This window comes from Ischnura elegans, chromosome 7, assembly GCF_921293095.1.
Source record: "Ischnura elegans chromosome 7, ioIscEleg1.1, whole genome shotgun sequence".
NCBI classification, from domain to species: Eukaryota; Metazoa; Arthropoda; class Insecta; order Odonata; family Coenagrionidae; genus Ischnura; species Ischnura elegans.
The window spans coordinates 97,052,213-97,077,403 of record NC_060252.1 but is presented as its reverse complement, the minus strand read 5'-3'; the positions used below and the strand labels follow the sequence as shown (position 1 = coordinate 97,077,403).

Here is a 25,191-nt window from a genome sequence, read left to right as displayed (position 1 = left end):
TTACATTTTCTCTCTCCTCTTAACCATGGATAAAAAATGGGGTTTAGTACAAAACATGATTGATATCTTATGAGAAGATCTACTAACTCACAAACGGAAAGTTTGCGGCTTTACCAAGGGAAGTTGTACACCTAAATTTGTATTCGGTAATAATTTATTTGGAGTACCTGTAACAAGTCTTGTTTACTAATGGGATAACTCGAGTCGTTTCGAAGGGTTTGCAACTTCGAAAGCAATCTACGTCAACGCTTCCTAGCAGGGAGGGTCTGGGGTGATTTGGGCCTCCCTTAACTAGGCGATTCGGGGGACCCCCCTCGGAAAATTATCGGAAATTGCATGCCCGGAAATGGAATTTAACTCTATTCCGGCTTCTATTCTTAAAAAATAGGTGAGAGTTCACAAAAAATAGCAATTTCGTAATAATATACACGGTGAAAAATGAGAATTTCACACCATGTAAAATTTAATAATGTACTATGGTTGTATTATATATTAGTTAGTGAATTTGTTCCTTCAAACTGCGCTGAAATATTAAAAAAAACCTTTAAAGTTACCCTTTCGAATAACCCTTTCAAAAAGCATCAGGTTTTCTTTTATCAGCATGATAAATCTCTTTCATCTTCTGAAACCTTCATTTAGCATGTTTTTTACATAATCTCTTTACGCTGAGTATGCAGACAGTGTTAAAAAACTAATGAAAAGGTAGAATTTTATAATTGTAAAAAACTTTGGTTCAAGTAATCTGAGTTTTTTTTTTAAACTTTCATATACTCTTCACGATAGACGTGAGTGTTGTTGGGGCCCTGTTAGCCCGGGGCCCTCGGCGATCGCCGACCACCCAACCTGGCCCGACTGCCCCTGCTGCCTAGTGTAAAAAAAATGACTATTTCCACCAATAGACAACCTGAAGGGCTACCTCAATCGTAGCCACAGTTTAATCGAAATCTCATCCCTTTTATTTTTTACGCATCTTAACCCTTTTGAGTGCCAACCGATTTTCTAGGTAGTATGCCAAAAGTGCCGAGGCATTTTTGCTGATTTTGCAGTAGGTTAGGGAAAAAATTAGGTCTCAAAAACAAGTAGAGGTATATGTTCAAAAACTTGAGGAAACTTTATTATATGTGGTTTAACCTTTTTATTATATTATTTAGCGTTTTTTGGTAATATGAGTTAGTTAATTTGAAGAAAAAAGTTTATGTTAAAATAAAATGAATATTGACAATTGTATGATTATATGAATTATCAGCATCTAAGAGTGACATTGCATGAGGAGCGTAATAGCGCTCATGGCACTTTTCGCGAGAGATAGGAGAAACGCGATAGCGCCTCCCGGCACTCTGAGGGTTAAATAATGAACATAAATCAGGAGTAATAAGAAATGAAATGATGTACAGAAATATTCTCGTCAAAATTCATCCTACCCTGATGGGCATAGGCCGTCGCGACAAGGTAAATTACGACGCGTCGTAATTTACCTTGTCCTGCTCTCTATTACTTCAAAAATACAATAAATATTATGAAAAGTAAAGAAAACTTTGTAGTATGACATAAGGGCCATTTCATCTCAAATCAGGCAGATAGTGCAAAATCATGTCAGGTGACCATCACCGATTTCTCTGAAATTTATATATGTGAAAGCAGTATCCTTATGATGAATAATGATGCCTTTACCTCTGCTCAGAACTGAACCGTCATAAAGTTACCGCCCCTTGAACATTGCAGTGTCAGGCCTCAGAGTAAAAAATGAAAAATCACATAAATGCTGATTACTAAGGAACCATGGCTTATAAAGCAGTGGTTATTATTTTATTTTGAAGAGAATTCATTTATGCACATTCTGGCATAACTTGCAAATCATTTGAAGCAATAATAAACAAATAGGACTTGTTTAAACAATAAAAATTTGTCATTATTTAACAATTTATTACTAAAAAAGGCCACCTTTTATTTTCTTTAAAATTTATCAGTGGGTAGTTCAAATGTTCTGCTTTCATTTAAAAAAATAAAAAACGGTAGTATTTTTATACTTTTTGTTTTAAGGCATGTCAAAGTTAGGCATGTTTTCGACTCTTATACACCAAGATTGCATACCTTCAAGGGGGTAAAAATGAAGTTTCATTCTTCTTAGCATTCATAATAGTGAAAAGTTCATATCTGAATGATTGGTTACATCTATTGAGTGAAAGCAAGTTCAATCTTGTTTACTTCCATGGCATCCAATGTGTGCAAACACCCACTGCTACTGGCTGGAAACGATGAATGAGTCGCAATTTGCACAGAGTATTTTTCAATGGCACTTCACATAAGTCTTCTACTTTGGCCATGTGGATCATTTTGATGGACCATGTGGATGCATAAACGAGGCACTAATGTCATTCCCTTCTAAAGACACTGCAGTGATTTTAAAAATTCACCAGGTTTTTGGGAAACACACAAGGAAGTCATTCATGGTGAGATTTTGAGTACTGTACGTCTTTATATCTGGATTTGTTAGTGTCACAGCCTGTTTGATTGTGTGGATTACAGAGCGAGCGATAGTTGTCCCGTGTCTGTTAACTACCAACACATGAAACTGTTGATGCCATGTACAGGTGCTCCTTTCACCCAATCATTTTTTTGTGTAAATTGAGCTGGTTAACGTGTGTAAAATGGAAGTTTCATATTAGGCAAGAATTTACTTACTGAAAGAAACTGATAAATGTCGAACATGTACTTCAAGACTCTGAAGAAGCCAGAGTGAAATGTCTATGAGTGGTCATGTTCAAATTTTATCATTCTTTTCCACGAGTTAATCTAAACAACATAATATGGCTGCTTTTCCAGTTTCAACCAAACATACAATTGACATATCATGCAGAGCTAAAAAAAAACAACTAGGAATATGGGCCAATCTGATGTATACTGTTGGCATCCTCTTCCTCATACTGCTCAAACAACATTATGCTCTCATTTTACTTGGATGATCATAAAGATTGTTCTTGCGTAACTCCTAATCAGCAAGATGTGTTCACTGCCATTGAGAATCATTCAGACAAATTCATTGCTGAAGTTTAGGATTGAACCAAGAAAGGTGTGTATCACCAATATATCCGTAAAATAGAAAGGGAGGATATTCAAAAAGAGAAGTTGGTAACACTAATTTTTGAGGCATTGCTGCTTCATTTTGACTATTTCGAGAATTAAAGTGTGATTCTTCAAGATTAAGTACAACCGTATGACTGGCAAAAAGTACAGATATCAATATTTACCTGTGTGGTATATAATAACTAAGGTATGCAGGCGCTTCAGATGATACCTCACATGACACTGCACATTCTTTTCTTCAGATGAATCAAATAGAAGAACAATAGTGTAAAAATATATCATATGAAGAAATAAATCATATATATTTTATTAAAGTCAGCCGCTAATTAAAAAAAAAAACAGATTTCAGATATTTGACTTGGGGAAAGGTGTTAACAGGAAGGAAGTCATAGGTGGTTGTTCAGTGCGACTGGACATGAATAGGGGCCATCTGATAGAGTATATCCTTGCCTAATATCAAACTTTTGCATTTAACACATGTTAAACTAACCGAATAGGGTAATTTCCTCCATCAAAGAAAACGAAAGGCATTGATTGCGATTTGTTACCCACCTTTAGTGTATTCATAATATACAAATTATTTGGTATTAGAAATCCCAGTTTAGACGAATGTTAATGGTCAATTTTAACCTCATTTGAAAGAGGCCAGATTGGCACCAATGCGATGCCACTCCAAGTGACGTTACAGGGACCTAGATGCTATACGAATAGATAGGAGTTTTACATCATCTGAGATTAACAATGCATTCATGAGGCACAGAGCTCCGGGAAACATCCCTTAACAATCACCTATTAAATATGCCTTTGGTCTGAGAGTTTCCTTTGTTTGATAGGGTATTAATAATCCTTATTTAAACCAAGCTAGAAAGGAACTCTATGCTAACGCCATGCTCGGCAGCAAGCAGCCAGAGGTCACACGGGCTTTTCGCAGCATTCATACTTAACCATTGTGTTTTCGTACGCTTGAAAATTTTCACTTTTCATTTAATCGCAAAAAACAGATATCATCATTTAAAAATCTAAAAGCATGAAATATGTACTCCAGGAGTAATAATCTTTCGATTTAGGCAATAAACAATAATAGGAAACCACCCTATGTAGACAAAAAAATGATTGGGTGAAAGGAGCACCTGTACATGGCATCAACAGTTTCATGTGTTGGTAGTTAACAGACACGGGACAACTATCGCTCGCTCTGTAATCCACACAATCAAACAGGCTGTGACACTAACAAATCCAGATATAAAGACGTACAGTACTCAAAATCTCACCATGAATGACTTCCTTGTGTGTTTCCCAAAAACCTGGTGAATTTTTAAAATCACTGCAGTGTCTTTAGAAGGGAATGACATTAGTGCCTCGTTTATGCATCCACATGGTCCATCAAAATGATCCACATGGCCAAAGTAGAAGACTTATGTGAAGTGCCATTGAAAAATACTCTGTGCAAATTGCGACTCATTCATCGTTTCCAGCCAGTAGCAGTGGGTGTTTGCACACATTGGATGCCATGGAAGTAAACAAGATTGAACTTGCTTTCACTCAATAGATGTAACCAATCATTCAGATATGAACTTTTCACTATTATGAATGCTAAGAAGAATGACACTTCATTTTTACCCCCTTGAAGGTATGCAATCTTGGTGTATAAGAGTCGAAAACATGCCTAACTTTGACATGCCTTAAAACAAAAAGTATAAAAATACTACCGTTTTTTATTTTTTTAAATGAAAGCAGAACATTTGAACTACCCACTGATAAATTTTAAAGAAAATAAAAGGTGGCCTTTTTTAGTAATAAATTGTTAAATAATGACAAATTTTTATTGTTTAAACAAGTCCTATTTGTTTATTATTGCTTCAAATGATTTGCAAGTTATGCCAGAATGTGCATAAATGAATTCTCTTCAAAATAAAATAATAACCACTGCTTTATAAGCCATGGTTCCTTAGTAATCAGCATTTATGTGATTTTTCATTTTTTACTCTGAGGCCTGACACTGCAATGTTCAAGGGGCGGTAACTTTATGACGGTTCAGTTCTGAGCAGAGGTAAAGGCATCATTATTCATCATAAGGATACTGCTTTCACATATATAAATTTCAGAGAAATCGGTGACGGTCACCTGACACCCCTCTGCCTGATTTGAGATGAAATCCCCCATAAATATTTAATGTACGACCTAGTTTTCGATGTAGCACGTCATCATATGGTAAAAATGCATGCAAGTCAGAGTATAAATTGTCACTCGTGTGACCGTTCTCTGATTTATTCACTGTTCTGTGATATATTTCATTATGTTTGGTAGATTCCATAAAGTCACACCTGAGACCAGTGGCGCAGCGAGGGGTGTGGTTTGGGGGATAAACCCTTCCCCCCCCAGAGCTCAGAAATGTTTTCACGTTAAATCCATTTTACTTAATTGCATTAATATTATTTGTAGAATTTTTTAAGGATTTATAAAATATCCCTCAGAAAGCCGTAAAAACCCACTATTTATCCTAATTTTTTTTCTGGGGAGGGCGCCGCACCTCCCACTTACCCTGGCGGGTATGCCATACCTCCAGACATCCCCGTATTAGTAGCGCCTAAATGCCCTTCCCAGCCTTATTTCCTAGCTGCGCCCCTACCTGAGACAACTAATTGTACAATAAATAGTTACGAGAATACTTTGAATAGTTAATTTAGGTTTTCATAGTAATTATTCAGTAATAATCTATATTTTAATCGAAATTTTATCACAAAATAAAATTCATGATTGCCATAGCAATGGCACTACGATAAGAAGCTTCAAGAATTGTCCATCCCTCCAATATCCAAATTACGGAAAATTCGAGCTCATCGCATCGTCTACCCCCTTTCACATTCAGGGGTCGCTGTCCACAACTAGTCGCCTCTAAGGCAGTCGATCCTGGGAATCTCTTTCAGTCAAACCCTTCTCCCTCAATAGGGTCGTTTCCTATTACTTTTTTATTGCCTAAATCGAAAGATTAGTACTCCTGTAGTGCATATTTCACGCTTTTAGATTTTTAAATGACGATATCTATTTTTTGCGATTAATTGAAAAGGGAAAAATTTCAAGAGCGCGAAAACGCGACGGCTAAGTATGAATGCTGGGAAAACCCCGTGTGACGTCTGGCTGCTGCTGTGTGAGGCCACTTGGGTGCGAGGCTATGAACGCCGCTACGATGCAGACTGCTTGCTGCCGAGCATGGCGGTAGCGTAGAGCACCCCGCTAGCAGGTAGCGCTTGGATTAAATAAGGATTATCAATACCTTATCAAACGAAGGAAACTTACCGACCGTAGACAATTTTAATAGGTGATTATTAAGAAATGTTTCCCTGAGCTCTGTGCCTCATTCATGCATTGGTTATCTCAGACTATGTAAAACTCCTATCTACTCGTATAGAATCTAGGTCCCTGTGACGTCTAGTGGATTGGAATCGCATGGGCGCCAATCTGGCATTTTTCAAATGAGGTTAAAATTGACCATTAACATTCGTCTAAACTGGGATTTCTAAAACCAAGTAATTTTTATATTATGAATACACTAATGGTGGGTAACGAATCGCAATCAGTGCCTTTCGTTTTCTTTGATGAAGGAAACTACCCCATTATTTCTCGACACAGTTCCTCCATCTTCTCTTCGGTCTGCCCATCGTTATCTTCCGGTCTAGAGGAAGTATATCGACCTCTAAAAGGAACTGGGAGGAACATCGTACGAAATACTATATGCTATCATGTACCCGTAAAAGTTATTAAATCTCCTGTTACATCTATGATGTAGATTGCGTCCTGCCTTTTCTCATCACTCTGACTTCCTCGTTCTCGTCCCGCGAAGAGCTTTTCTTCACATCAAATTCTCATCGTTGATTGATCGAGGCCAATGAACGATGTGTATATACTTAAAGATTAAATATCAGAGTACTTACGTCCTCAGCGTCTGTCCCTATCTTTTATTTCGGGTAATCCGCTTCATATGAGTCAACACATGGGTCATCTATGGACTTTCAGGCTGCTTTATAGATAAAAATTCTACGCACTGATAATGAAAAGCGTCATCGGTGGACGGGAGAGATTACGCGAATCTGTTGAAGTTATGGAATCAGTGTTAAAGTAATCTGCTTCGTGTGGCGCTACTATGTTTTGTATTGTGTCGCTAATATTGTCAAAGAACAGGGCGTGGTCATTGCCTATTGTCGAAGATTGTCATGTAATGCTCGAGAATTGTAATGCGGTGCTTACTACTAACCAGTGTATTTTATAAGGAAAAACAATAGGCGGATATAAGTCCGTCGGAGGTTGCATAAAATGAACGTATAGAAGCGAAAGCCATCCCTTCAAAGGTAGTTTTCAAGTCTCGGACGAGTTTAATCAAGCAATTTTTATTATTATAAATATGAACGAGTAAGCGTTGATATTTATGTTGAAATTTCGAAGAAAAGATTATCATTTTTGCAATCGGAGATAAAGTTCTCGAGTCTAAATGGATGTTGTATTTACAGTCGAGGCGATTACTGACAGTCAAGAATTAAGGATATGATGCAGTGAGTTTTAATTTTGATATTTTTGTTGAAAAAAAGGTATGTCATTCGCCCTGATGACGGAGGCAGAGAAGGCTATGGAGACGTTGGCAGCAATGTCCATCCTGACCGGGCTGATTTCCCGAAAAGAGTTCATCAGCAAGATTCGCCGGGAAAGCACCAAATCCTTCAAGATATCACAAAATTTAGCCATATACAAGATCACTAACTTCCTATTTTACTATGAAAATGAGTGGATACAAATGATCGTGCAATGCAGGCTTTAGATGAAAGCGGAACTGTTAATCCTGGATCACACAATCATTTTTTCGGTCCCTTACGAGCGATAACTCCAGGGATCGCTCCAATGATGGAGGCAAAATGACTGTTTCGCGCGATCATTTTCCACGGTGATTCCAGGGATGGATATACCTTCCCTTTTTTCATCACTCTGCACGTCCCTTTTTCCGTCGCTGAAACGGCTGATACCATCGCTGGTATCGTCTTTTAGCCAATCAGAACGCATGGCCTCTAACAGCGATTGTAATACCACGCTTGGATTTTGATTGATATTGATTCTAACGATTTGATCGTTCGATCATTCTTCCTCATAGAATGATTCTCCAAAGTTGTTAGAATAGCAATGGCTGATGGCTGGTTTCGCTGATGGTAGGACCCGCACGCCTCTGTGACGGTGCGGGATTCCTCGTCCCCTCCCTTCCTTCCCTATCCACTCCCAGGAGGCGTCGTCGGGCTCCTATCGCGGCGGCGCCTCCTTCCTATCCTCCCCCCTCCTGCGGTGCAGAGGTGATAAGCTTATAGCTTGAGACCTCGGCCCAGGTTGTAACCCCGCGAGCCCGCCCTAGGGTTTCGTATCCATTGATATTGATTGACAGTTTTAAATACGATGAGTAACAAAATTAGCGATGGAAAAAGGGACGGTGGGAATGACCGTGTGATTCAGAAAATGATGGGTCGGACGACCGCTATTTTGGCCCCTGAAAATCAATCGCTGAAGGGACTTAAAAAGTGGTCCTGTGATTCTTGCTGAATAATGGGTATGGCCCTATACATCAGAGTTTAAATTACTACAGGAAGTCCTACTACACTCCACTCCGGTGACTTAATTGACTCATTCCAGTCTGTTCCAGTCGCTGTCAGTAGTGGCGCTCGAATCGCAAAGCTACATGCCTATATACCTATTAGACCTCAAGAGATACGATAGATTACGGCGAATGTAATCGTTTATTGCCAAAAATATTAAGCTCATACCTGCTATCTACGAACATATTACCATAAATAAGCGATGGTGAAGCGATTGTTATCTTCCCCATTATTGATTATTGTATACTAGTCTATAATGTACTTAACCTTAACCTATTGTACTTGAAATGTGTTTGCAACGGTTAATTAACTCCTGTGTTAGATTTATATTTGATTTGCGTAGAGATGAACATTTGTCCAAATCCTACACTGATCTGAATTGGTTACCTCTTCACAGCCGAAGGGATCATATCCTGGGATCTTTTCTGTTCTCCTTATTCCAAAAACAGACTCCTGTATACCTGTACGAATTATTCATCCCCCTCAAAAAAGTTACTGGAATTTCCACCCGCCGTGTTTCTGACCTTCAAATTCCCCAAGCCCGCACCAATATATATTTCAAATCTTTTCATCCAACTGCGTCTAGATTCTGGAACTCTCTTCCGCCAAATATAAAGTCGTCACAATCACTTCAGTCGTTTAAAAGAAGGCTGTACTCGTATTTGAAGTCTGGGCTTCATTCAGTCTCCTAAACTCTAATTAGAGTTATTATCTTAAAGTTGTAATGTTAACAAAAATTTCTACATAAATATGCATATGCATGTGTGTGTTTATTACTGTCTAAGTTAAAACATATACTTCTGTGTTATTAGTATTGAATATTTTACATCTTATGTATAAATATCAACTACTTGTCAAAATGCCTTTGTTAAGATTTAGAACATTTCCTGTATTTTCCATTTTTTTTGCTCTCATATGTTTTACCTAGAGCATAATAAAAATATTCTATTCTATTCTAAATAAGCGATACGTTCGCCGCCTAGCCTATCTCTAGCGGGCAAGGAGGTTGTAAATATACTGGAGGGGGCACCACTGCTTCCGAGCGTTGAGCGCAGTGTGGCAGGAATGGGGGTGCTTGGGTAGGATAGCCACGCCTACTTTGACCAAAACATTGATAATCCCATAAGAGTCGATGCTAACTATCTGGTGAAATATTCGGTCATGATCGTTGTTTCGTTAAAATAAACTATCGCAAACGAACTCAGTAAACCTTTTTTCTATCATTTTGGGAAGGCTTCGCGAAAATATGCCTCGAATATCTTTTCTCAAGGAAAAATTCCTGTCAATCACCACGGTTCCGCTGTGCAACTGGCTTAGCCGGAAATAACATTTTACTAGTGTAAACTATCCATTCCCCTGCACTTCTACTGGTAATTAATAATGTTACGGCCAATGGAAATCTTACGATAGCGAACCGGTTGCAATAATAGAGCGAAAGTATGTTCACGACGATATATTATCACCACGATATGACTATGTGGACAGTTTAATTTGCACAGTAGTATGACGAACGATTGGGAAACTCCGACGACAATCAAGAAGTAATTGTTGCATTTTCATTTTATAAATCAGAGGCAATATACGGAATAGAAGATTCTATATTATTTCTACTGTATAGATACCTTTTTCTCAACTTATACGCAACCAAACTCTACAAATGGAGTACCAAAATGCACGGAATTTATCAGAGAACATGCGACGGCATATCTTACTTCCTAAATATTGCTATTGTTTCCTAAAATTGGTTTTTAAATAATAAAAAAAAACAAAAACCGGTAAATATTCCTGACGTTAACGGCGCACAAACTGATACATTTGCTCATTTGCAACAATATCTCGCATTCTTTAAATAACTTTTATCAAAATGCGGCTGATTCCACATTCAAGTCCCCTGTTGACACGTAAGTATGAGTCATCATGTGCGTTTAACAGAGGATAGTGTAATTACTTCCAATGTTGTGTTTAAAGAGGTCCTCTGACCTCAATTTGTACATGAACATTCCAATTAAATTTGTACATAAGACCCTGCCTTTTTTTTCTACATTTTAAAATTAGAAACGCGCCTATCCCTCTGTGGATCCGCATTGAAAAGAGCGGGGGAAGCCCGCTGGGAGCGGGCGCAGCACGCTCGTACTTGATTATATACGTGCACTGAAGTCCCGTATTCTTAGTCGACCCTACATATTCGTCCCTACATAACAAGAGGCCCCTACATGTAGTAGTTCTAAAATAGTCAAACCAAGATGGCGGAATTCTGACCACGCTAAAAACTCGAATACAGCGCCTCCAGATATTTACAACCTCCTTGCTTGCGGACTAACACGTGTATTGACAAGTATCCTAGCAACCGAGCGCCACTATTTAAGGCTGCATGCTTTTAAATTTTCTACCGTCCTCCGGTTTTAGCTATATCATTACTTCCCATCCATCTACTTATACTACTGTACCTCCCTGTTTTTTAATTTCTCATTTATTTAGCATATATGTATCATGGAATGCCCTTATTTATAATTACCTAATATTGATCATTGCAACCCTAGATACGTCTCATTGGATACTCATCATTCTATGTGTATTCCTATCTAACTCATATGCATTTTTGATCATCGATTAGCTTCTAAAATTGCGATCGAGAATTGTCAATGCTTCTTCTGATTACCAGTAACGAAGTGCTTTCCATATAATTTAAGAATTCTGGTTAAAAATTTCGACCTGGATGACCATTCATCTCTAATTCAGGTAAAGCTCAAGGTGGAAGGGAGTTTTTTTTAACGGTCGTTGGAAATTTTCACCTTATAAAACCATTAAATTGCCTTATATCATTAACCGTTGATATGCTGTAAAATGAGGCCTATCTTGATAATGGATTTGAGATCCCTAACGCAAGAAAAATAACCGAAAAACTGAAAATTCTTCTAGGGTTTAATTCATTTTTAAAAGCAAGCCTTGCGTTGTAAAAAGTGACGTGCTTTCTAGGTTCACAATACACTCTCCTCCCTCATTCTTTGGGAAATTTTACATTAGCTCTAAGAGTGTATGCATATCAATAAAAACGGCAATCTTTTTCTAAGCCACCGCTTTTTCCAAGGCATGTTGGGTGATGCACGTTCGAAGCTCTAGGTTATTTTGATTAACAAACATTAAAATAATATTTTTTTTCGCGGTGAAATTATGGGAAAAATACGACACATTATGGTACTAATTCAATAACTTTGACGAAAACATAGCGATGTGCCTGGATGCTTATGAACCAAAACACGGAGTTATCAAAAAAAATACTTTCGCTTATTGTCGTTCGGCATTTCTAATTCGTTTTCGCGACGGCTGTGACGTCACAATGCTAGTGGTATTTCCACTGTAGGTAAACAGTTGGCTCTCATTACCAACTCCCTGCACGATTGACGTGGAATTTCATGACGATTACTCGACAAAAGCTCGATGGAATGGGAATGATTCGTTGGGAACTAAACGTGCGACACACGGCGATTCGAAGGACGCCCGTAGTATTTCCCCGGCCAGATTGTTTCATACTCGCAATGCGCAACCGCCCAAGGCGTTAACAGAATTGATTACGGTCAGCGACAATCAATAGAATTTTCCATCAATAAAAGGTGAAAATATTTTAGTAGCATGCGCAAGTTAGTGTATCTGTTAATAAATGCTTAAGTTTTTTGTAATGAATTTAATATGAAAACGTTTCTCGGGTTTCGCACGGGGTGATGTTTTCTAATGACGCTGACGTTTCGACAGATGGCTTGTCTATCTTCATGTACGTTTTCTCATTACTCTTCGTCAGAACTGACACCCTCCGTAATACCCTCGTATATATGCTGACAAAGAAGCGAGAGAACGTCACTAGGATGATAGAAAAATCGGTTGTTGAAACGTCGGCGTTGTTTTAAAACGTCACCCGGTGCGAAGTGCGAGGAATTTTTTTGTATTGTACCCATTCTTATTGAGTTTTGTCTACGATTTATGAACGATGTTGGTGGTGCGAAACATTCATGAATGCATGAACCAAATTTTAAAATGTTCTTTTTTGTTCAGACATTCGCACAAGTTGGGTTGTTACACTGCGCTGTTCATTCACGCGTTCATACATTTGAACATTGATTAATGTACCGTATTACTAGGCTTTTGTGTGAAGTTTCTGGAGATAACAACAGGGCCTGCATGTCTGCACGTATTCTAGCCCTCACACGTAACAAAATCAGGATGCATCATTAATATTGTTATCGTGATTGTTATTCTCCGAAGTGCAAAATATACGCCTACTTTCGAGTTCCTCTTCAGAAAAAAATGGCGGGCGGCTGGATTCTCGTGGATATGGGTTGCATTTCAAGAAACGGTTCCTTCCAAAAATTCAATGGGAGGTTAGAATCCTTGGACGTCCAATTGGCCACGGTCTTGTTTATATTTCTCATACCTAAAGAATCAAAATGGATGTTTATCCTATTGTTAGGGAGATTTTTCGTTCGGCTCTACCAGCTTGTTTTCCATACATGGTTTTCCATCCTTCAATTATATTAATATGTTTTAGTGATTGACGACATCCGTGGGTACTGTTCGGTTGGGATGATCAAAGGAGATATTTGTATCCTTCCTCCACACTTAGTGTTATTCGCTAGAGAAATATAATTATCGAAAATGGAAAAGCCCATACGTCGCAAGATGTTATATGTGGAGGTGAATTTGCCATAATGGTTTTCCCCTTTATTGCTAAGGTGATTACTTGACGTGATAGTCATTAACTTTATAATTTACGAGATATTTTTTCTTGATTTATGGTAGCTGTAAGGGCTTTTTCGCAAGTCTCTTTGCCTTAGTAACTGGTGCAAAATTATGAATTAAGGTAATGGTGCTAAATACCATAGGTATATGGCTAAAAGCGGTGGAAGAAAAACTTGATGCCTCGCGATTTTCTCTGTATGATATTTGTGCCTGATAGTCGCTTACAGTGGCACCTGCCCAAACAGGCCCCTGTATTTAGCGGCACCCCACAAGCGACTGTCAAACCGAACACATTGACCTTATAAACCATTTCCGTTCCATACTATTGGCTAAAAAGACATTTAATTAACTTAATAAAATACATAGAAAGCTGCACGATTCGTCAAAAATTGATCCGGGCGTGAAGAAAGTGTTACACAGATGTGAAACGAATTACCCAGACGGCACAGGAATTTTACGTATCTGGATACGGGGGTGGACCATCAAGATACAAGAAATCGCCCTTAGTAAGTTACTAAAAAGGTTTTGTTTCTTTATTTTTTTAATGGCGAAAGAAGATACAAGAGGACTGGCGAATTCATATGCATCGATAAAATTGTATCTCATCGATAAAACTGTATCCGGTCTGGGACTATTTTCTTTCACGGCTGGTGCCATATCCTCCTAGAAAGAAGGCCCGATCATAAGCCTTTGGAGATCGCGTTGTTCACGTTTTGTATTTGTGAGGTATTTTTGTTAAAAATGCCTTTCGTGTGTGTATTGCCGGGATGTGAAGGAAACTCCGGGACATGGTTCAAGTTTTTAGCTTTCCAAAAGATCCTGAATTGAAGAAGTGCATTTGGAAGATAAGAAGAGAAAATTTCACCCCTACGCTTTCGGTTACTTTTCGAATTAAAAGTCTCGGCTATTGAGGCATTTTTTTGCGCATGTGAGTAAGCTTTACAATACATTCTTCATAGAATGTAGCCGCCGATCACTTTCAATGAATTTTAACGTTGTTCTGAGGGTCATTATCATTTTGAAAACCATCCCCTGCCTGACACACTGAGTGAGAAGTGACTCGCAGAGTATGTTCTAGATGTATAACAAACATTGTGGCCATAACATTTGATCGCCCGTTGCACAGTCAAATTTGCCGCCGTTTTGTTACAAGGCCTCTCTGTTCGGTTTGGAATAATACGTCACAATCTTGCTTGGATACGCTGACGTGTTCCAGCAGATTGGACCGCTGGGTGAACTTTTAAAATCGTCGGCCGCGAAATGAGCCAGTCGGAGACCGTGTCACAAGTGGCGGCGCGTGCATGTACGCATGTTAGCAAGTGCACACCCAAACATTTATGAATTATAATAGAAAACTATTCCTTTACCACGAGATAGATAAAAATCCTGTCTACATATGGATGAAATATGAAGCTCCAAACGCCAGGGGCGCAGCTAGGAATTAAGGCTAGGGGGGGTTTTAGGCGCAACTAATACTTACGGATGTGGGGGTATTGCATACCCACCAGGGTAAGCAGGCGTTTCGGGGGCCCTCCCCCAGAAAAAAATAATAGTAATGGTTCAAAATGGCGAGTTTTAAGGCTTTCTGAGGGTTATTTGATGAATCCTAACACTATTTTATAAGTAGTACTGTTCCAAATAAGTAAAATGGATTAACCTTAAAAATTTCTCTGAGCTCTTGGGGGGGGGGGGTGTTTATCACCCAAACCCCCCTCGCTGCGCCACTGGCAGACAGCACCACGACTACTTCTGCTCTGCCATGCTGTGGCGGTAGCACTACAATGAGTGACATCACACGCCTGTGAACGGGCCTTCTCTCTAGGTGGCTGTGCCTCTGTTCGATTTGGAAGAATACGTCACAAGCGTGCTTGGATACACTGACGTGTTCCAGCAGATTGGACCGCTGTGGATCGCTGGGTGAACTTCTAAAATCGTCGGCCGCAAAATGAGCCAGTCGGAGACCGTGTCACGACTTCCAGTGCGTCGAGGCCTCTCGTTGCCTGAGGGGCCACTCCCTCTTTGGCGGCGAAAACACAATAATCTCCCCTCCGCCGCGAGAGGGCGTTGCGAGCAAAGGCATTCCACGGACATGCGTCGACTTCCACCTTCTTTCAGAGGGGGACTTTAAAAGCCTCCTCGTGTCACACTGGAAGAGTACACCGGCGGCAGCCTTAACACACTTTTCGAAGAAGCGAAGGTCCTTTTTTATGCATCCATCAGGTTCGGAAGAAGATGCCACCGGAAAAAAAATCGCTTCCTTCAATTTTCCGACTGGTTTTGGTTGGAATGGGGACATATCTTCTGACGGTGAAGCTAACTTCGAGTGACACCCATGACTGATGAATTTGGATCTGTGATGATGGTTGTGAAGCAGAGCCGCAGCAAGAATGTTTTTAATGGAATTTATTTAAAACAGATGGTATGATAGCCGTTTAGCGCTAAACATAAGATGATGCAGCCTTCGAATTTGACTGGCGGTTGCCGAAAGTTATAGTCAGCTTCTGTGTAAGATCAGACTTCAAGCTTACAGGCAGGGGCGGATCCAGGATTTATTTCTGGGGGGGCACAAGCAAGGTCATATTCAGGATTTTGTTCTGGGGGGGCACAAGGATACCTCGTAATACAAAACGAACGCAATGATAATGGAACCATATTAAAAATCTTGCACATTTTCTAGGGCTCTGGGGGGGGGGGGGGGGGCACGTGCCCCCGGCCCCCCCCTACAGGACTCTCAGCCATCATTAAGTAAAGTTGGAGGCTGTCTCTTCTAATGGTTTAAGCTAACCAGACAATTTAAAACTGGCTCTTTGTGTATTTCGTGGAACATTCATCCATGCACTGGTTGGGTACACACAAGATTTAAGATGTCGGGGGGGAGTGGTCGATTGGACCCATCATCCCTTTCCCTCGCTATCCACTGCCTTGCTGTAACGTCAGCCGTATTGAATTGTAAAAAATGTTTGGTAAATAATTCCTATATTTTTCTTAGTTTACCTCGTTATTTCGAGGGCCAACAAAGATGACCGATGGAACCGAGTTGGGATTGCAATAATGATGTCAAATTATAAAGCATGTATTTTCGTTGTGCTAAATCTCTCTGGAAAGGTCAAGCTGAATTTCGTGTTTGCTATTTTCTTATGCATAACGCACCAATCGAGCTAAATGTGAGCTTTGAAGTTGAAGCGTAGTAGAATTCCATGCAAAAAAAGATCATTTAGTTGTCTTTGCTCCATAAAATTCTTCTCACAAAGCCAAAATCAAATTTTCTACATTAATTCTCTGTTCGGGCAGAAGGGTGGTGTCTTTGATTTAATAAATGTAGCGTTGTGTGACCAGATAAAGCTGACTCCATCCCATACTACCTCTGATTGGCGTCTCTACTATGTTTCTATTCAGTGATTTGAAATTTCCGGTGTAACTTTCATCTCTTTTTTAGTCGTATTTTTACTTTAAATTAAAAAAAATTATTTTTCAAAATTTCGTATAAGAATCCCAATGATACCGAATTCTAACTCACCACAAAACTTGAAGAAAAAACAATGCATCCTGCGAACCTTATTTCCCTCAATATATGCACTTTCTATATACCTACTTTTTCAAAAGAGATTTTTTGTTATGATATGGCTGAAAGCAAATGAATTATAAAATTCTATAATGTTAAGCTATTCGTGTCACTTGTCAGGATTGAGGATAGAGGAACTAAATCGGGCTATCATAGAGCCAAGAGGTTCATAGTTTCCTCCAGAGAAAAAATAACAAAATTCTCCCAACAAAAAGAAAGTAGAGTTCTAAATTCCCGCAAAAAATCTACTCATTTGACCTTTAGTACGAATTCAAGGCTGGTGCGTTTTCCGATTACGTACATAGGCGGAGTTAGAGGGTGGCACGTGCCCCCTGCAGCATAAAAAATATGCAAAATAATCCATACGGTTATCATTACGTTTGTTTTGTTTAGTACATTACGGAGCCTCAATTACTTAATTTCATATTATTCACTTTGAAATTAAAATAAAGAGAATGTTTCGTACATTAATTGTTTTATCCTGTTTTTAATCTCCAGTATGAGAAGATGGTTTGCTTGTCAGACCATTCCCCTACCAGAATAAAATCCTGGATCCGCCCTTGGGATACCTAATAATTTTTGGGATTCCATCGATCGCGGTGATTGTAAATTGGATGGAAAAATATATGTTTGAATGCCGCATTGTGCTCTTGTTGTTACATTAAAATCATAGTTGTAAAATTGTATGAGATTAAAAGTGCGTTATACCCTCTCATATAATACTACCTTTAGGTTAATTTTTTTCGATGTGACTACTCATAATCATAGGTGTTCATTTTAACGAGTGGAATGCTTAAAAGCTTTAGAAAATGCTAAAAATCCTAGCTTTTACATTTCCATTCATGTGTCTGCCATGTTTCACAACAGCAAATCGTCCAATAAATTCGTCTTCTCGGTTCTTCGATTTCAAAACATCATTAAAGCTTCGTTTAGATTTCACGGATCGGGAAAATTACAGGTCATAACTGGCATTTCGCCCATTGCTCAGCCGTATTGCCCATTTTCACATGACCTTTTACTGCTTACAATGTTCGCAACATTACATACGAATTCGCTAATTGACGTGAAAGGGGCGGAAAATGGGAAGTGCTTAGTTGAACAAAAGTGATTGCGTACCTATCCCTATCATTACTTTAATAATCATGTCATACATAAATGGGAGCCATAATTTCTGATATCCGTATACAATGGCGCAAAAACGATTGTGTGACTCAGACTTAAATATTCCCTGCCACACCCCCTTTCATCGTCTTGCATGGAATTATTTCCGCTCACGTGCGAAAATACGGAACGATATTCCAACTTCTAATCACTCACTATTACTTCACTTCTATCTATCACGAAAATTGCAAAGAAGCATCACCGATGTCTGTACCTACAATCGATATCGCGTATTATCGGGGCAGAAAGCGATGCAGCTTCACCTGACACAAACTATGTAATGAAGTATAACGTTGTTTTGCTATCAAAAATTTAAATTGTACAACTATACTGCTTTATCTAATATAAATTTGGTGAAGGTTGGCAATCGCGCATTATCGGAACCGACAGTTACCGCTTCACCTTACACAGTGGTTGTAAATAAGTACCTATAATGATTGTCTTCACCATAAATACAGATCTAGTATCGAAAAATATAAAGCAGTATCTCTCCACTTAATATAACGATTTTAAAGGGTACAAAATTAGTGATCGCCAACAATCGTTAGCCCATGTTATCGAAACTGACACAACAATGCCGCTGATATTCCGATCGAATAGGCCCTAACTCCAGTAGTGGGGCACATTCAACACTTTCCTCTAGTTTCCGGTGGTGGTATTATCACTGTAATGAGTTGAAACACTGAAGAATGGTTGGGAGCACGAACCTTGAAAACAAGCGGCCATCACCAGAAGCACCAAGAGCCGACGACGAGACTCCTTCATCTCCTTTGGTTATGAATCACACACTTATTGGTCACCGCGCAACAGAACTCTTGATCACGGAGTTCATCCAGTAAAAATCAGTATGGATATCCTTCCTCAACCGTCCAGCGGCACTGCCATAACGATACTGCGAGCGGAGAGGCAAGAGGCACCTTGGGTATCCGTGAAGGAGAAGGGAAAGTTCGTCTTGCGACTCCCTCCCGGGAAAACAGATAGCGTCACCTCGGACGACCGGTGAAGCGGTTTTCCGTGGAATCGCGCGTGGAATGGGAATGAATGGGAGGGGAGAGCAGTTGTGGGGGAAGGGGAAAGGCGGGGGTCAGAGGTGGGGGGGAGTCAAGGTGGTGACTTAACTGTGAGGAGTGGGGGTGGAGTAGCATCCCTTTGGAGAGGGAGTGATGTAAGTTTTGACTTAAAGATGGACGCAGTTGGTGCCCGGAAGACCGTAAGCCTCTCTGCCTCAGACTTCAGCTGAGACCTGTGCTTTGTCACGCCACGGCGCCGGCGTCGACTACTCATTGTCTTGGCTGCCGCCGCCACGCCGCGCCGTCGTTGTCACAGAATTGGCGTCATTCCGAATTTTTGGAGCACATTAAAACTCGCTTATAACGAATTTCAGGTAACCATAGTTCTATTTTGTTTTAAACGAGATTTCATTATATCCATAATAAAGGATTTTGCCCCATAAATCACAGGATTGCCGGATAATATTCCGTAAATCGTCTTTATTTAAGCAACAGATCCGTGACATAACCTTTGTCCTACCCTTTCCACAAAACGACTGACAAGGGAAATATTTTAAGACCAAAAGTAGGAATATGTGTTGAAGACCACACGTAAGAGCTACTGATGATAAGGTACGGAACGCCTAAGTAGCGAAGATGGCCTGAATTTCTTTATAAAAGTGGAGAAAATGCCCTGAGGGGCCAAAGAATAGTTCGCAATATCGGGGATTTCGTATTGTCCGAACTCGTTACATACGGAGAAATTAACATTGAGGATCGTAGTCAAGTCCAAAGGACCAGGAACTCAACCTCGTTATAGGCGGGACTTCGTTACTTGCATCATCGTTTTAAGCGAGTTTTATTGTGTTATAATTTTTCCTTGTTGTTTATCCTTGGCCCCGAGGGGCCAAAGAATAGTTTGCAATAGCGGGGATTTCGTATTATCCGAACTCGTTACATACGGAGAAATTAACATTGAGGATCGTAGTAAAGTCCAAAGGACCAGGAACTCAACCTCGTTATAGGCGGGACTTCGTTACTTGCATCGTCGTTTTAATCGAGTTTTATTGTGTTATAATATTTCCTTGTCGTTTATCCTTGAAGAGATAAGCTTTAAGGAAGCTTTCTTATCTTCTTCTTCAAGTGAGCACCCGTTGGGTTGGGTGACGATAGATCTACACTCATGTCTCTCTACTTCCTTCTGATTCTTCGTCATGCGTTGAGCTTTAAATTATAAAAAAAAGAAGTGGCAATTTTCCGCAATTTCAAGGAGTACGACGCGTTCCAGCTCACAAAGCCGTCATCTGTTACAGTCTTAATTGAAAAATATTGCGACGAATGGAGCGGAGCCACTTTCGCCCCAGTTTGGAAATTGAGTTTCGGCATTTTCTATGGTGTCAGTAGTGGGAAAATTTGATAATAATCCCCATCTCCCGCAATAATTTTGTTACTACATCATTAAAGGGAAATAAATGTGGGATATGTGCATTGTTTAAAACCACATGAATTGTGCAGCTCATGCTAGATAATAAATACACTTCCAGAACTTTAATTTATTTTCTCTCGTAAATTGACCGACCCGTCAAAGTATATTTTCTTAAAATTAACGCTGTAGCCTTTGGATGACAGTTAACGGACGTAAAATATAATAAAAAGATCTGCCGCAATATCACTGCAAATAAGCCCACTGTAACAAGCGCATAATCATGAGATGGGCTTCCTATTTGCCCATTATTTTAATGTTTTTTACTTAAACTACGCATCATGACATTAGTAAAGGCATCTTCCTTGGGCATTAAAATGCATGTTTACTGGCTCTACTTGCCACAAAAATCTCATCATATTTGACTCGCGGTCTGTTGTATCTTTATCCGTATAATACTCTGCCAGCCACATTTAGGGTGTTTGGCAGGAGGTGACCAATCACCAGCATGCTATACAGGATGCCTGTAGGATGCCAGAACGATGCTGTTATCAATAGGTGTTTGGCACGAAGCAGGCTCACTGTTTCGCCTTAATTTTGCTGTTCACGGAAATTTGTTTATTTTAACACCCGCGTTACTCTTTTTGATTTATTGTATTGCCCCCAATTTTATCGATGCAAGTGGGGTATTCTCAAGCAAGGCCGCTTTTGTCCCTCTGTCCTCCATAGTTGTCTTAGCATGCATTACAAACGATAGCATTGAAAAACGCTTCAAGAAAATGTTTCATTTACTACCTCACGGTTAATAAAAATTAGTATTCTATTTCCAAAGTCCGCCCCAAATTTTTACGAGCGCGTAGCGTGTATGACTGTCCACTTGGCACATAGCTTAAAAGGGTCAGCGGGGTGTAGAACCTTGGCAACGGAGATGCTGGCATTGCCAGCACAGGAATGCGAAGCCCGTCACGAGGACTATTGCTCATCGAATGAAAACATAATTGCCAATTTACTGCGATGATTCAAGCAGAAAATTATAGGATTAGTTTCCGAATAATCAATATCTTTATTCATTCGTTAAAATATTTTAGAATCATTTTGCAGAAAATCGTACACGAAAAGGTATCCTGCATAGAAAATTTAGATGTTTACCGCTGTAAATATTCGCAGAAAATTATTATTTACAATGTCGAAGATAAGACGCTTAAGCCTAAAATGGCAAGATCATTATTCCCGTCGCTCTTAAACGATAGCTCCAGCGATCGCTATAATTATGGCGGAAAAATGACCGTTTCGCGCAATCATTTTTCCGCGATGATTCCAGGGCTGGAAATTCCATCTCTTTTTCCATCACTCGACACGTCCCTTTTTCCGTCGCTGAAACGGCTGAAACCATCGCTGGTACCGAATTTCAGCCAATCAGAAACCACGGTCTCTAATGGCGATTTTAACGCTGTGCTTGGCTTTGTTTTTACGTCACGATTAGAATTTTTTGAGCGACAGTTGTGAATACGGAAAGTGGCGGAATAAGCGATGGAAAAAGGAACGGTGGAAATGACAGTATGATTCAGAAAATGATGGATAAAGCGATCATTTTTTTTGGTCCTTGGAAAGCTTACGCTACAGCTCTCAATCTGAGGGACGGAATTAAATGATCATGTGATTTAGGCTGTATTGTTCCATATCCTTTCTGTGCAAGTTACTATACATCGCTGTTCTTACATTGCGGTCTTGGAATTACCCAAAGGGTAATATAACCCAAAGGTTAATACCCTAGAGGTAAAGAGTATCCTAACCCGTTGCCATGCTTTTCACATGTCATAACTTTTTTGTCGTACATTTTCTAGTTTTAACCTCTTTAGTTATTAATTTTCTATAAATTTAAACTTTTAATCTTTAAAATTAAGTTTTTAATTCGTATAACAATTGTATAATACATTTACTAGTTTATAGACTGTTCAAAAATTTTGATGGCAAGCCTCGCTGAAATAAGAACAATTTATTATTACTATAGTTACAAGCAGAAATATTAAAATTTTCTGGGGGAACATTGTGGAATGATCCTTGAATATTCATGTATACATACTATTTTGGAGCACTGCGCAATTTTACTCCTTTAATGAATCATTAAATCCATGTTTTAGCGTTGAATTTGATTTGACTCGGAAGAAAACTCTTTCAGGGATACAAATATGAATTTAGTAACCATAAAAATTATATATAATAAATGTTATATAGTCCAGTAACAGAATATCCTATCGAGATCCCATTCGGACGACTTTCGGATTATCTTATTGCAAGCGGACCTATATGGGACATGGCGGACCAGAAAGTTTCTGGCAGAAACGGATATCCGGTGTTGTTAGGGTAGTTATTGGTAGTTATATTAGGTAAAATATTTACTCATTAGCATCAAAGTCGGTTATTGAAGCATTCCTACTATATTTTTACGTAATAAGAAATGGTTATCATGAGCTTATAGCCCTTTAAACATCAATAATTATTAATTATAAATGCGAGACGATCGGCAGACGAACTCCGGCGGCCATATTACTTGTAGCGGGTAGCATGCCATGGAGTATATAAGGGCCATGGCCATTAGGCCTGCTCTTATTTTTCAGAATTGAGAAAAGTTATGTTTTCCTAGTCTCAAAATGGTCCAAATGAGGTTCATATTCACGTGTTAAAATTTGGTTACTTTAAAATAACGGCAACCCGCGCCCCAAGGGCCGAGTACTGAGGACCCTCAATTGAGATTTTTGGGGCCGAAAAAGTGCTATTTCTATGTAAAACGTAAAGGTAAATATTTTTAGGGCCGATTTTCTGTTTGTGTTGACCTATCTCTAAGCGTTTACGAGATGTCGTCCGTCGTAATGCGATCCACCCCCCAGGGCGCTACCCCGCACCGCGGCGCCGCTGAGGCACGGCCCGCACCACTTACTAGAGACTTCCCCTCAATTGAGGGTCTTCAGTACTTAGGACCCTTGGGGCACGGGTGGCCGTTATTTTAAAGTAACAAAATTTTAACACGTGAACATGAACCTCATTTGGACCATTTTGAGACAAGGAAAACATAACTTTTCTCAATTCTGAAAAATAAGGGCCGGCCTAATGGCCATGGACCTCACTAAGCTTTGCAGCGGGTGGTCGTAGCGTTTCTTTTTCGTTTCCCCGGCTATATTCGTTGGTCTGAAGCATCGCATATATGTGGCGGAAAGCTGCTACGCTATTGAGTTGTACTCCTTCCCTATCTTACTGAATAAATACACTATCTCTTAAAAAACATGAGCATCGTCCTCGAGGTGACACAAAACCGCTATGAAAACAAAAGATAACTCTCGATGAAGCGATTTTCGAGTGGTTGTGTGGGCGCAGGTATTTGGTGGAGGTGAGACCTATATTTCCATTTCTACATTTCTTATTTTCTAATTCCTTGGGCTATTTATTAATTAATTTCCCATAAAGTTTAAATTTAACTACTTGTTATTAAGTGTTTGATTCATTGTGTTTGGGCATTATTTGTGTTTGGGCAACTAGTCTGCAATCAACAGTTGTATCGGCAGGAAGGTTGCAGATAAATTAGAGTACTACTGAAAAGCGAATGTTCTGATTCGTTCCGTCTGTCGCTGGATTCAAAGTTCTCGTTGCCCATTGAAAATTTTATTTTTCGGTAAAAAATTTCCCATTACCGCTAATGATTGAAAATTTGCATTATACAGATAATTTTTTCGTGAATTATAGCACAAAATTTAATTATAATTGTTACTTCAAAGGTTTTGTTATTGATGTCCATGATTAACTCTCGGACACCTTCTCTGCTTCAAAAATTTTCATTGATAGCGTTTTCAGGTTATTTGAGTTAATTATTCCTAAAATTTCGGACATTTGATAAATTTATATTGTTAGATTTTTTTATCCTTAGGAAAGGATTGCCTGCTAGGGTAGAAGATGTTTGATATTTGAAACTGTATCTTTATAAAGCGCATTTGCATGGAATCTGAGTATATCAAGATAAATGATATTAAATTCTCAATGTAGTATATTGGATAGCAAATGGGGCAACCGATTATAGATAGCTAAAACTTATATAGAGTGGACTTTATACGAATGAGATAGTTTATTCCAGTTATGTCAGTTTAAGATGAAGTTCATCTGTTGCAATTGTTTGTTTTAATTTTTAGTTGTCGGATGTATGATGAATTTCTTGGTGGTGTTTACTATTTGCTAAAAATTTATTAATGTGGTTAGGAGAGTAAAAATCTGCTTCGAGAGACTTTGGCAAGCGGTTTGCTAGTTGGTAATAGATTTCCCGCCGGAGCGTGAGAGGTCACAAATTAAAATTTGAATCACTTTTTATCCCATTAGAAGCGTTCTGTTTAATGGCAACTATATTTTATGCTTAATTATAATTAGTTGAAGCACTAAATAGTTATACGAAACATAAATAATCAAGAGTATCAAAATATCAAAATATTTTGATACTTGTGTATACAGTATTTTGATACAGTAACCAAAATATTTTGAAAAAAATGAACGAATCAACTCTTACGAATTGAATGCTGAAGCAGTTATATTCACCTATAAGACTTTAATTATTATCCATCTGTTTCCTATTCT

At 39.1% G+C, this 25,191-nt stretch overlaps 1 protein-coding gene across 6 annotated transcripts in view; it reads right to left on the bottom strand.

The window, feature by feature from the left end:
• LOC124162915 (vascular endothelial growth factor receptor 1) overlaps positions 1-25,191 on the bottom strand; it is a 261,857-nt gene that overhangs the window by 60,215 nt on the left and 176,451 nt on the right. The window contains exon 1 of one of the 6 annotated variants that reach the window (XM_046539651.1): positions 18,873-19,081. The exons of the other annotated variants lie outside the window; for them this stretch is intronic. Within the exon in view, the coding sequence (XP_046395607.1) occupies positions 18,873-18,930 (58 nt within the window). The 5' untranslated portion in view covers positions 18,931-19,081. Of the gene's footprint in view, positions 1-18,872; positions 19,082-25,191 lie in introns of those variants that run through there. 6 annotated transcript variants of the gene reach the window in all.